The sequence below is a fragment of the Quercus lobata genome, chromosome 2 (assembly GCF_001633185.2).
Source record: "Quercus lobata isolate SW786 chromosome 2, ValleyOak3.0 Primary Assembly, whole genome shotgun sequence".
In the NCBI taxonomy this organism is placed as follows: domain Eukaryota; kingdom Viridiplantae; phylum Streptophyta; class Magnoliopsida; order Fagales; family Fagaceae; genus Quercus; species Quercus lobata.
Window position 1 is genome coordinate 1,063,633 of NC_044905.1, and position 14,034 is coordinate 1,077,666.

Sequence of the window (14,034 nt, forward strand, 5' to 3'; positions counted from 1 at the left end):
TGAACTGGGCTCTCTCTTTTCTCTCTCTCTCTTTTTCCGGAAGTCATTTGAAGTGAAAACAAAGACAGAATTCATTTTCCGTGGTCAAGGCTGAAAATTTCGGTCAACAGGAATTCAATTTCCGGAAAATAACGTTTTCCGTCACAGCCAAACGCTCCATTTTCCGGAAATTGATTTCCGGAATTCGTTTGAAGTCGAATCAAACGCAGCCTTATTTACCATACTTTCGAAAAAAAAGTTTTTAATTTCCACCAAATAAACGGATCCATAGACCTAAATTGAAGAAATTTTAGAAAAAAGACAAACAAACAAATCCAGCTAATGTACTATATCGCCTCTTCAATCCCCATGAATCACAGCACTGTTGGCCTCCTTAGTGCAAAAGCATCGGTCTTGGGTTGATCTGGGTTTGGGATTTCAATACGGTGGGTTTTGGTTTGAGTTTTCAGTTTATGCTGTGCAATATTTTTCAGTTTGTCGAGAGCCAGTGACGTGGAGAGGCAGATATGACAAAATAAGAGAAGTCTTTGGCTTTTTTTTTTTTTTTTTTTTTTGCTAACCGTTGGATAACAAATTTTACACGTGTCGAACATCTATTTATTTAAAAATGGAGACGAATGAACAAAGATGATTGCTGCTTCAGTGGCACATCAATCCATCAAACGTTGTTAGGATACATGAACACAGAGAGAGGTCAACCCATGACGATAACTCTGACTCAAGAAGAACGAGCCCAACACCCTGGTGAGCCATATTACTCTTCCCAGAATTCTAAATATGATAAAAATTAAAAATTAAAATTTTATTTTGATTTTGTCAATCACAATTGAGAAAGCATTTGAAGAATATCCCAAATTCAAGGTCTTTTAGATGACCAAAGGGCTTGCATATATGTTATCTTATATGGGTATTCAGGGAAATTAAAAAAAAAAAAAAAGATTCATTTCTTGATGGACAATGTTTGATTTCATGGGTTGGAGAATTTGGCATTGCAATTACTTGGGTCATGATTGATTACATGTAAATTACTGATCAAGTTTGGTTCTTTACACAGATTTTGGTGATGGGTCCTTGTTATTGTGGGTAGTGTGTAATAGCTCTAGCTTTTTCAAATTCTACTGTCAGCCCATTTGGGGTGAATAAGATTAAGATTTTTCTTTGAATATATTAGTTTGTGCCCCTATAAATAATTCATCAGGGAAAAAGGTGTATCAGGTTGACATGTTTGCTGTTTTGATATAATTGTGCTTATGTTTTGCTGAAACAAGAATGTGCAATAATACATGTGATTGATTGACACTTAATTTGGAATTCAAGTTGCTTTTTTTTTTTAGGTGTCTGCATTTTATTCTAATAATTCTACTTGGTAATTAAAACTTGCTCTTATTTTTTTATTTTTTTATTTTATCTCCACACAGTGACTCATCAGCAGAGAGTTATAATAGAAAACTACCATGGTGAAAAACTTGTGGGAATATTGCATGATACAGGTTCAAAGGAGCTTGTTATAGTGTGCCATGGATTTCAGTCCTGGAAGGTTGTTAACTGTGACATACTAAACTTGAGCGCCTTACATTTTAAATATATTATCAATGGTGATGCTTTGTTTGTTCTCATAATATTTCATTTTGTTCATTATGAGAAAAATAGCGCTGTGTTCTACTTTTGATTAGTGATGATGAAATTGGCTCTATCTTCTCTTTTGGGAGTTCGCTGGCAAACCTACATAGCTATAGAACTTTTCACTTTGAGACATTTTGCCTAATATATATTGGTATTTGATACTATGTAAGTTTGTTTAATCAACTTTATACACAAAAAAATCAGAAGATACATCAACAAACTCCCAGAACTTTCAAAAGCCCTTTCTTGGGCTTATGAAATGTGCTTCAACTCTTTTTTTTCCCCCCTTTCAGTGATAGAGTTTTTGGTAGAGTTATTCTTTTGAATTTCGTCACCTGCCAATTCTCACATGCCTTATACTTTCTTTTCAACTGAAACCAACATGGCCATAGTTGTGAGATCCTTTCTAATGATTTCATTACAATTCATCTCATCTTATACTTAAATGAATGTAGTTTGTAAAATTCAATATTATGTGTGTCCTTTGAAAAGAAAAAAGGAATGTCCTTCAATAAAACAAGTTTTCAATTGTGGAACTCAATTCAATTATTAATGATGCAATATAAAATTCTGTTGTTATAAATACATTTTAAAAACATATGCTGTCTTACATAATTTTCATATTATTGTATATATAATATCTGTCAAAAACTTGGGTGCATTGATCTGAGACATTAGTTGATTGTTGATTTCTAGGAGCGCATTCCGATGGTGAACCTTGCTGCTGCTCTAGAAAAAGAAGGAATCAGTGCCTTTCGCTTTGACTTTGCTGGCAATGGGTAAGCTGTCTGCAGTAAACAGATAATAAAAAGCTGCTGAGTGAAATGTTTGCAATAAAAGAAGATAAAACATACGTTTGTGGGTTCTTCTTTGTATTTTTATATACCACTATTTACTTGGAAGTTTAGGGATGAATCTTTGGAACTATATTTTGGCCTGACTTAAGCAACTGGCATTCTCTCTACCTATGAATTTGTTGTTGTTTTGAGAAATTATTTGGTCTAAATCTACATTGTGCAATAACCATTGAGTATGTTGAACTAATCTTTTTCTATGCTCTCAATTTTTTGAGTTAGCCCAAGTAAATAATCTTTTTGTGTCTGCATATTTTGCCTTCAAAATGTTTTTTTTTATTTTTATTTTATGGTAATTACTTTATTGAAAATTTTAAATTAAATAATTTAGGCTTGTAGTAGCATAGTCTTTGAAGTGCTCTTTTCCCCTCCTTCGCATTTTTGTTAATTTTTCTTCATGTTGGGCCTGTCTCCTAAAATGTTGGTGTAGTTGTAAATGCTGTAAGGAAGAAAGGCCTCTGCCAGCCACATGCAATTTTATTGGCCCCTTTTAGATGCTCTCAATTGACAGATCTGAAGTGAAGGTGAAAACACCCTGCAAGGCTTTAACTTGAGACCAATTATATATTTTTTTTTCTTTGATAATTTGATAGTTGATGGTGGGGGGACTTGAACCCTAGATGTCTATGTTAGAAACACCAGGAGGTGCCAGTTGAGTTACAAGGCTTTTGGATACCGATTATATTTTTCCAGCCAGAAAATTTCCCTCTAAACTTGCCAAGAGCCTTGTAGCTCAATTGGCACCTCTTGGTGTTTCCAATAGAGACGTCTATGGTTTAAATTCCTGCTCCCTTGTTATAACTATCAAATTTATCCAACAGCAAAAAAGAGTCCCCCCTGAACCTTTAGCTACACAAAGGGGCCATTTGAACTTCACCTAAATTTGTGTCTATGAAGATTCATGTATATGCTTATTTGAAATTATATGGAATCATGCATAAATTTTATAGAAAGGATCTAATTCATTATTGTACTAGAAAATTTAATGTAGAAGCAATTCCTCCCTGCCTTTACTCTAAATGTTGAAATTTTGGAAGATATGAACAATTCAATGCTGATTAGATGATGCTGTATCTTTTTCAGGGACAGTGAAGGTTCTTTCCATTATGGTAACTATCGTAGAGAAGCTGATGATTTACGTGCAGTAATCCAACACTTCCGTATGGAGAAACGTGTAATAACTGCAATTACTGGGCACAGTAAAGGTCTTTTAATAGTTCCTGTTCTTTATAAAATCAAACTTATAACTGCTAAATGAAGAGTGCAATTTTGTAAATTATATCCGAAGATAGTTGAAATTTTGAAAGAAGTACATTGTAGTAGAGTGTAGCTCTCATCTTACTCCAACCTAATCTTTTTACATATTTAGGTGATACCAGGATACTTGTAGATTTTTTCCCTAGGTGAAACAAGTACTGTTTTGTCTTTGCTAATGTTTCAGCCATTTTTTTTTCTTTTTGTCTACCTATAAATATTTCTTAAATTAAATATTGAAATAAAGGGTTTCTTGGTTACTACCATATTTTACTATTGAAACTCTTAAATTTGAAGCTCAGATTTCTTCTTGAGTATTGACCATGCCTTCCAAAGAAGTCCCTTGTCATTCAATATTGATTTAAGGGCAATACGCTTCATAGAGTGAGTCTAGAGAACAACTTTTTCTGAACAGCAAAGGAAAAATAAAAACTTTTTGTTGTGTTTCTCTTATTTTTCATTGGTTTTTGATAGTTGTGCAAATCTATTCAAATAATAAAATTATTCATCTATTAGTTCCTTTACTATATGCTTGAAAGGGTCCTTAATTCTTATAGGGGGAAATGTGGTGCTCTTGTATGCTTCAAAGTTTAATGATGTTCCTATAGTTGTCAATATGTCTGGCCGTTTCAATCTGGAGAGAGGCATTGAAGGCCGCTTGGGTAAAGATTTTTTACAAAGAATCAAGGAAACTGGATTCATTGATGTTTGGAATAAAAGAGGTAAGCAATCAAATGTTATTAGTCTAATGATTTTATTGTTGACATTATTTGTTTTTGTCATTTGGTGGTGTTTTCAGTTCTACTTTATCTTCATTTTCTCTAACTTAGAGTGGAAGTTTTTATTATTACCTTGGATTTCGAAATTGAGTGCTGATCAATAACTTATAAACACATATTCTTTGTAATTAAAATGGCTGATGTCTTCATCAGTTCTTTGGAATTTACAAAGTGCCCATAATATATTTGATTTAGATGACGAGTACCTCACCTTTTTTTGTTCACAGGGAAGTTTGAGTATCGTGTTACTGAAGAAAGTTTGATGGACCGACTAAGTACTGATACTCATGCAGCCTGCATTTTGATTCATCCAGACTGCAGGTCAGCGATTCCTATTTCTTTAATTACAGCATCTGCAATGTTTGTGATGTTGCGTAATCATCTCCATCAGGTTCAACCATATATGTCAGACACAATGTTTTCATATTGTAATTTATAATCTATATGTGCCGTCTTTGTTTCAATTTGTACTGGTCTGTTTATTGGAAAAGCAACCATCTTTTACTTCAGGCTACAAGCATAAATCCTAGCTAGAAAAAAGGATGTTCTTTCAAGATGTTTCAGGAATGTCAGTCCTTGACTCAGGCCCACTAAAATATGTTACTTTTTTCATCTGTAAAAATTACTCTGGTCTTCTACTGATGGAATAACCTTCTGACATTTGAGTGCAAAACTAGTTCTAGATTTTCTTCTTCCACCACCTTTAGTGGAAAATGCTGCTTCATTTCTGATGATGCTGTTATTTACAGGGTGTTGACAGTTCATGGATCCATGGACAGAATTGTACCAGTTGAAGATGCTATGGAGTTTGCCAAGTTCATACCTAATCATAAACTACACATTATAGAAGGAGCTGATCATGAATACACTTCATGTCAAGATGAGTTGGCTTCAGTAGTGGTCGATTTTGTTAGGACACATTCTCATCAGGATAGAGATATGTCTGAGCAGTTATCTTCTTGCACAAGAGTGGATGGATCCATACAATCTCGATTGTGATAGATTTTTCATCACTATAATCAGACTCACTAACGACAGAAAAATAGCAGAAATTGTTTGGAATAAATTGTGCCAGTGCCCTGATGTTAATAAGTTGACCTACTCTACCTATGTCCTAATTCCTGACCTAAAGTTCATCACTATAGATGAAGTTGTCAATCCACAGAGACAAAGCTAAAGGCTTTCCTGCTTGGGCATCAGGCAATTTTATCCATTTGGGGGTTGAAGGATTTGGAATTCAAATTGTATTATAAGCATGATCCTTATGCTACGGTTTAGAGCCCAATGTAACAACTTCTATAGTTATAGATTAGTGGGTACATTTGCAGTATTCCGTATATTTTAATCTCACCGAACTTATCAGAAAATTTCCCTTTTGTCAAAGAAAACTTTTCTGCTCTACATTTGCACATATTGCTTTGCTTTCCATGATTGTGTATCATCTAAAAATCATAATTTGCAACATTTTCGTAAAGCAAATTTATTGGAGTGTACAATTTTAAAGAGCTGAAAGAAGAAGGGTAAGAACCACGAGTTTGTAGTTCAAAGTTCAATTGGTTCTTCCTGATATTTCCAACGAAAATGTTCAGGATTCAAATCTCTCTTCCTTTATTGTTGTAATTATTGAATTATGAGAGAGAGAGAGAGAGAAGAGGGGCATCATATATGGTCAACATGCTTTATATGTTTTCCCAAAATTTCAGCATGATATAGACTAGATCCAAGTAAATAACCGTCAGGAAAATATGATACAATTTCACTGAACTTCATATTAAGACTCTTCACATGCAGATTAATCTCAATGGAATTAATAATTATCCCATTCATTGAATACATACATGGATCAACAATGGGTGGACCTCATACACCCACCCAACCGTGAGAGGGATTATGTGGGGATAATGCGTATATATAACGCATGAGACACCTTCTCCAATTACGCACTTTTGAGATGTTGAGTAACACTTTTTCTTGCCAAAAGCAGCTGTTTAAGTTGCTCTCATTAGATTAAATGAATGAGACTATAAATTTAACTTTTTCAGAATTCTATGCTTATATGTCGAAGATATCCACTTTATTGTTAGAATTGTAAAATATGAGCACACAGTATTGGATTCTGAATTTAATCAAACACTTCCATAACAGATACAAAAAACTCAGAAATATGGAGGTATGATATCTAGTAATACTGTGATTAGCCATTTTTTAGATTGCAACTAAGCAAACATAGACTAGATTAATGTTCGAAGTTCATAAAGGAGCAACAAAACAAAACCTACCAAAAGAGAGAAAACAAAGAGGCAGATACAAGATTGTTATGTCCAAATTTATCAACAGATCATGTCTATAGCTATAAATTACATCTAAATTATGCTGTAATGGTCTTTGGCTTGACCCCAATTTTTCTCCAAGAAACACTCGGCATTATCTGTTTTGTGTCAACACGATCCTTATACTTGATAGTAAAGTTGAGTAATGAATCCTGAAGAGAGTCAGAAAGAAGGTGTGGTTCAAGTCCCAACTCAACAAGTTTAGTGTGCTTGGCATTGTAGTAATGTTCCTCTTCCTCTACTCTTGGGTTTGGCACAGTAATGGTCTGAACATTAAGCCCAAGCTTCTCTCCCGCTTTTGTAACAAGTGTGGCGAGTTCATTGACAGAAAATTGCTCAGTGAATTGATTGTAAACCAGAAACTCACCAGGCTGTGCAGGGTTTGCAATCGCAAGCTCAACACACTGAACAGTGTCTCTTATGTCAAGATATCCCCTGGTCTGAAAACATTAACAAATAAATTAACATAAAACAGGTAAAACACATTAACAAACTTGTGCATAATGAATGACAAGAAAATTGCCAGTGGATGGTTGGTTCTTATTGACCTTAGCATGTTTTGCTTTTACCGCATCAAAATAAACAGGAAAATATTAAACTTTTCAGTTCCAATTACCCAATTTCTATAGAAAAGCTTTCCATAAAAAGTACATGTGTAGAAATGATCAATCATAACAATTTTACATTAACCTTCTTCCAAAGAATTTCCTAATTTTTTTTAATTGCTAAGTTACACGAGCACCAAGTGAGTCTTGAAGCACAACCTTAGGTCCTTAGCCTCATCCCATTAATATGGAAGGAAGAAGTGTCATTTGAGCTTTTGCTCGTTGGCAAAGAAATCCAAATATTTGATGAAAGAAGCTTAAATGGGACAATTTGAAACGTTGCAAAAGAGGCATCGAGTAAAACTGCAGGGCTAGGGCTGCAAAAAAAAATTTAAGAGAGTTTTCTTATAGCATCAAATACACAAGGAACTGAAAATTGTCCTACAACCATAAGAAATCATTCCTCCTCATAACTGCTTCCAAGCATTCACTTCTATATTAGAGCAATGCAGCAATGGGTTTATATATAAATATACATATATATATATATATATATATTATTATTATTAGAAAGTTATGCACCTAGTGAGTCTTGAACCCATGACCTCACCCTCTATCCCATCATTATGGGAGGAAGAGGTGCAAGTTGAGTTATAGCTCATTGGCAGCAATGCAGCAATGTTACGGTGATTATTGAGTAGATGGTTCTTACCTGGCCACCTTTGCCATACACAGTAAGTGGATGACCAACAGCAGCCTGAACACAGAACCGATTCAATGCAGTTCCAAACACTCCATCATAATCAAATCTGTTACAAAGCTCTTCATGCATCTCAGTCTCATCTGTCCTCACCCCATAAACCACTCCTTGATTCAGATCAGTGGCTCTAATCCCCCAAGCCTTGCAAGTGAAGGCTATGTTATTTGAATCATGAACCTTGCTCAGATGATAGAATGAGCTGGCTTGTTTGGGATAAGGCAGAGTATCTGTTCTTCCATTATGAGTAATTGTAATGTAACCCTCCTCAATATCGATATTTGGAGTCCCATATTCTCCCATGGTTCCAAGCTTCACTAGATGGCACTGTTCTCTAAACTCTTTTATAGCAAATAGCACATTGAGTGTTCCGATCACATTGTTGTTCTGAGTAAAAACAGCTCTTGACCGATCAATCATAGAGTAAGGAGCAGACCGCTGTTCCCCAAAATGGACAACAGCATCAGGCTCAAACGACTGGAAGGTTTCTGATAAGAACTCAAAGTCACAAATGTCACCAACGTAGAGTTCAATGCTTTTTCCAGTGAGAGATTTCCAACAGCGGAGGCGGTTTTGGATTGAGGAGATTGGAGTCAGGGAGTCGGTGCCAAGCTGGTGGTCAAAATAACGACGTATAAGGCTGTCAACAATGGCAACCTCGTAACCTCTGTTGGATAGGTGGAGGGCAGTGGCCCAACCACAGTAGCCATCTCCACCAATGACCATGACCCGCTGTGGCTTGGATGGTTCATTGGAGGTCTGATGGGTGTCAGAACTGGGTTGAGGTGGGGCTTCCTTACTTATAGGAAGCGTGGTTGCACGGACAGTATAATTTCTTAGTGGCTTCTGCCCTTGTGAGACAAGGCTTCTCAATGGATATTTGAAAGCTTGCAAGGTAAAAGAGGTAGGAAATGCCTCTAAGCCTTGGTTCAATGGCTTAGAGTAACGTTTGCAGCCAGAGGAAAATTTTATCGAGCATGAAGTTGAAAGTAAATGTGCCATCTCAATTGCTTCCTTCCACCAATATACACAAACCTGCAAAGGAAAAATGCAAACGATCAAGTAATATAGTTCCAATTGGCAAAAAAATGCATATAACATTAGTAGTAGTAAAAATGACATATTAATTAAGGAGGCGACAACATATTATTTTGGATAGGATAGAATGGTGGAAAAAAATACATGTAGCCAACCCTAATTAGTCTATTGAGGATCCATAGTTGATCCCAAAGTTTTGGAACTAAAGTTTATTTTTTGTTGTTGTTTACAGTTTCAATTTCTTGGAAACTTCAGAAGAAAAAGAAGTTCAGATCACAACAAGTTCTGGTGCATGGCAGAAACTTGAGAGAGAGATTATTATAACAAAAGATGGTTATATATGTCAACATTTGTCCAATACGTTTTACCAAACAGACAAGAACAGAAAGGTAAAGCAATGCTTCCAAGTGCTGAAACAAACCACTTAAGGTGATAATCATAAAACTATACCAACCCAAACAGGAGGAACGGAAAAAATACACTTGTGGATATTACGATGCCAATGAGACAAGAACAGAAGGATCATATCTCCCAACAACACTACTTAAAATCAAAGGCATTCCCAATCACTGCTCATCTCACATGCATGCCAGTCCAACCAAATGTGCATTCAAGCATCTTAACTTTAGCTCCAACAAACATGTAAGTTTTCCTTTATATCCCCAACTCAAAAGTTCAAGAGGGGCTCAAAATTCATCAAACACACCTAACATATGTTACTTTCAAGTTTCACTGCAAGTGCACACAAATGCTGACACATTCACCTATGTACCCACTTGTATTACAGCCCAACAATCTGAACACAAACATGCATACACCTGCACCTCCTAAAAATCCACGATTTCCTCAGATTGAAAATGAGCCATAACAGATAAAATTTGTAAAGGTCAGAAGTCTTAATCAATAACAAACCAAAAAATTACACAAAAGAACCAAACTTTACTTGAGTTATGGCTAGTACTAATAATGGGTTTCGCATATTATTCCATTTGGAATAGCATAACAAGCAAGTAAACACATAAATTTCAAAATACCCAATTCATTTCTAAACGCTTTGAAGCTTATTTCGCTCTTTCCCAAAAAAAAAAAAAAAAAAAAGACATAAAACTATTGAAGAACAATAAAATAAGCAGGAAGTAGTTGAAAGAAAATTAGTACCTTAATGGGATTGCTGGAGCTCAGTAGAGTTTGTTGATAAAAATGGCGGAGTGGGTCTGTCTGAGTGAGTATGAGAACGAATAAGTTTTCAAGTGTGCGACTGTATAGGAAGAATAGGAGGAGGCATATTCGTTTTATCTATAAAAGAGATAATATAATAATGGGTTGTGTTGTGCCCGTCAACCACAAAATTTTTTTTTTTTTCATACACAATTTTTGTCTTTTTTTTTTTTTTTTTCAATTCATGTCTTTTTTTTTTTTTGACTTTTTCTAACAATTTTTTGTTTTTTCTGCACTTAACCAGCACCGTTAACATTCTCCAATAATAATTATGGTAACAGTCAATTTGCAAAAAAAAAAAATGAATGGTTTGTATCCAGTGTTTTTTTTACACGGGAGAAGTTACAATATTTTTTTTTAAAGAGTTTTAATTTATAGCGTCCGCTTCTAATGATAGACTATGTAAATACGACTTTAAAGCTAGATATGGATGTCTAGTACAAAAATCCACTAGACAGACTATAAATAGGATCCAAACAATGTATTTGAAATTAGACAATTCGGACATCCAAGCTCAAGTCTTTATGGACACACTAAAGAAGGAAAAAACAAAAAGAAAATATACAGTATTATCGGTGTACTACGTCCTCCTCCCACATCAGAACAAAATTTACTTATCGTATATGATACTCGTCTTTATGTGAGATTGAGATATAGTATATCATAATTATGGTAAAAAATAAAATAAAAAATTCTTGAGGTTTACTATTTTTTAGTCTACAACATTTTTATTAAAGAAAAAGAGTTGGCTGAGTTAATTTGATGAAAAATACTAGGATATAAAATTTGCTACATAGAAATGTAATACTCAAAGATCTAAGCAACTGTAAATTTGTTAATGAGACACACCAACGAAGAAAAAATAATTATTTGATAATTTTTTATGAATGTAATTATCCTCCAAATTGATCTAGAGAATAATTCATCAATTTCACCATATGGTCATTCAAATGACTACCCACATGTTTTTACATGAATAAAATGATTAATTGGATCACATGATTATAGTGCAGGAGAAAGATCATCTAAAACATCATGATAGTGAGTTTTAAAAAATCCCTCTATAAATTGATTTGCAGCTGATTTAGAGGAATACCATTTTAAGTTTCATATTAATTTACTATAAAAACTTTTTATACCACTCTCTCAACTGGTATTTTTCTCCCATCTCAAGTCACATTGAGCTCATTACAAATGATAGTTTTTTCTTTTTCTTTTTTTCGTTGGAAATTTTAATACTTGGGGTGAGAAGATTTGACCCTAAATATCTCCATTAAAAAATCAAGTGATATTAAGCAACTGAACTACAAGATTTTTTGTGTAAATGCTGGAAATTAGGAACTTACAATGAGCTCTTGCGTGTGGTAGTTTAGGAAGTTTCTAAGAGCATCCACATTGATAGTGCTAAAGTTGCTAAAAAGTTATTTTAGCACCTCATATATTAAAAAACCCTCCTACATCAATGGTGTTTATAGCTAAATTTTTTTGGCTCACTGCTATAGTAAACTGTTACTTATAACAGTTACTGTAACTAGTTGCCAAACATTAAAACTTCAAAATATTTTGATGAGAGAGAAAGAAAGACAGATAGGAAGAGAGAGAGACATGCGTAGAAAATGAATAAAGAAATAATATTTAAATGAAGTGGTAAAAAATGGACAAAATTTAGTTACAAAATAAGTTGTAGCCTTAGGCTACAATTTTACTCTATTTTTTTATTGGAGGTGAATTTTGACAAATCCACAATTGGATTACATTCTTGCAAAATTTTTAGAAAATTAAAAATCAATAACTATGTCATCAATAAATTGTTTAAATTACAAGTTTTTGTAGTTTAAAATTATGCATAAAATATAATCTTATAGATCATATAGTAAATAATACCCAATTGACACAAAAGCTGACATGTGTTTTAAGAGCGTAAAGAACATGTAATCCAACGGTTAGATTTTCGAAATATGTAAATTTTTTAATGATATTAAGTAAGATTGTAGCTTTAAGCTATAACCAATTTTGTAACTAAACTTTGTCCACATAAAATATAGAAAATTTGATGTTGAATGTATTGTAAAGTGGGTATTAAAATAGATAAAGTAGCTTAGTTTTTTTTTTTTTTTTTGGTTTGGCAGAAAGCTAAGCAGTATAACTTATAAGCTAATTTAGGTAGTTTCTTACTTTTTTTTATGATAAAGTTTAGCTATAAAATTGGTTATAACCTTAGGTTACAATCTTACTCAAAATCTTTTCATTGGAGGAGAATTTTGACAAATCCACCATTGGATGACATATTCTTCTTCTATTCTTCATACTTGCAAAATTTTTAGAAAATTAAAAGTCAATAACTATATCATCAATAAATTTTTTAAATTGCAAGTTTTTGTAGTTTAAAATTATGCATAGAAAATAAACGTATAGATCATATAGTAAATAATATCCAATTGACACAAAATTTGACATGTGTATTAAGAGCATAAAAAACATAAAATTCAGTGGTTAGATTTTCAAAATATGTAGTAATGTTTACTTTATTGAGTAAGGTTGTAGGCTACAACCAATTTTGTAACAAAACTTTGTCCATAGAAAATATAAAATATTTGATGTTGAATGTATTGTAAAGTAAGTATTAAAATAGATAAAGTAGCTTAGTTTTTTTTTTTTTTTTTTTGGGAGAAAGCTAAGCAGTATAACTTATAAGCTAATTTAGGTAGTTTCTTACTTTCTTTAGGACAAAGTTTAGTTATAAAATTGATTGTAACCTTAGACTATAATCTTACTCAATATCTTTTTATTAAAGGAGAATTTTAACAAATCCACAATTGGATGACATTTTCTTTTTTTATTCTCCATACTTGCAAAATTTCTAGAAAATTAAAAATCAATAACTATATCATCAATAAAAATTTTAAATTGCAAGTTTTTGTAGTTTAAAATTATGCATAAAAAATAAATGTATAAATCATATAGTAAATAATATCCAATTGACACAAAATTTGACATGCGTATTAAGAGTATAAAGAATATGAAATTCAATGGTTAAATTTTCAAAATATGTAATAATGTTTATTTTATTGAGTAAAGTTGTAACCTTAGGTTACAACTAATTTTATAGCTAAATTTTGTCTCTTTCTTTATAGGGCATTACTTTATTAGTTTATTTATTTATTTAAGGTAGAACCCTTTTTTTTTTTTAGAGAGAGAAGGTAGAACTGTATTTTTACTTAGCTTTTTATTTGAATATGATAAACTAATAAAAATAACTAATTACACAAATATATATTATGAATCACAAATTAGCTCTATTGAACTAGTTTGGGGTTATCGTTACTTTAAAAAAAAAAAAAAAAAAAAAAAAACCCTAGTTTGGGGTTATTACTTAGCTTTTTATTTGAATATAATAAACTAATAAAAATAACTAATTACACAAATACATATTATGAATCACAAATTAACTCTATTGAACTAGTTTGGGGTTATCGTTACTAAAAAAAAAAAAAAAAAAATCCTAGTTTGGGGTTATCCTAGGACTCTAGCTTGAACCTCTATAGGTTCAAAGACCTTCGCCTAGAACTTTAGTCAAACTTGTGTGTCTTTTTGAATGATTAAAAAAAGAAAAACCATCTTTAAGTTTTAATTGAC

The 14,034-nt window shown here is 32.9% G+C and overlaps 2 protein-coding genes across 2 annotated transcripts; one reads left to right on the forward strand and one right to left on the reverse strand.

Annotated features, from left to right (window-relative positions):
• The first annotated feature begins 630 nt into the window (after window positions 1-630).
• LOC115970308 lies at window positions 631-5,911 on the forward strand. The gene is made up of 7 exons (XM_031089961.1): window positions 631-744; window positions 1,419-1,537; window positions 2,320-2,402; window positions 3,561-3,682; window positions 4,289-4,453; window positions 4,738-4,831; window positions 5,260-5,911. Exons 1-7 carry the CDS (start codon window positions 678-680, stop codon window positions 5,507-5,509), a joined length of 900 nt encoding a protein of 299 aa, XP_030945821.1. The 5' UTR covers window positions 631-677; the 3' UTR covers window positions 5,510-5,911.
• A 777-nt stretch (window positions 5,912-6,688) lies between these two features.
• Window positions 6,689-10,473, reverse strand: LOC115970330 (UDP-sulfoquinovose synthase, chloroplastic). The gene is made up of 3 exons (XM_031089980.1): window positions 10,339-10,473; window positions 8,098-9,177; window positions 6,689-7,280 (listed from the first exon to the last, which is right to left on the reverse strand). Exons 2-3 carry the CDS (start codon window positions 9,142-9,144, stop codon window positions 6,879-6,881), a joined length of 1,449 nt encoding a protein of 482 aa, XP_030945840.1. The 5' UTR covers window positions 9,145-9,177; window positions 10,339-10,473; the 3' UTR covers window positions 6,689-6,878.
• Between the last annotated feature and the right edge of the window lie 3,561 nt (window positions 10,474-14,034).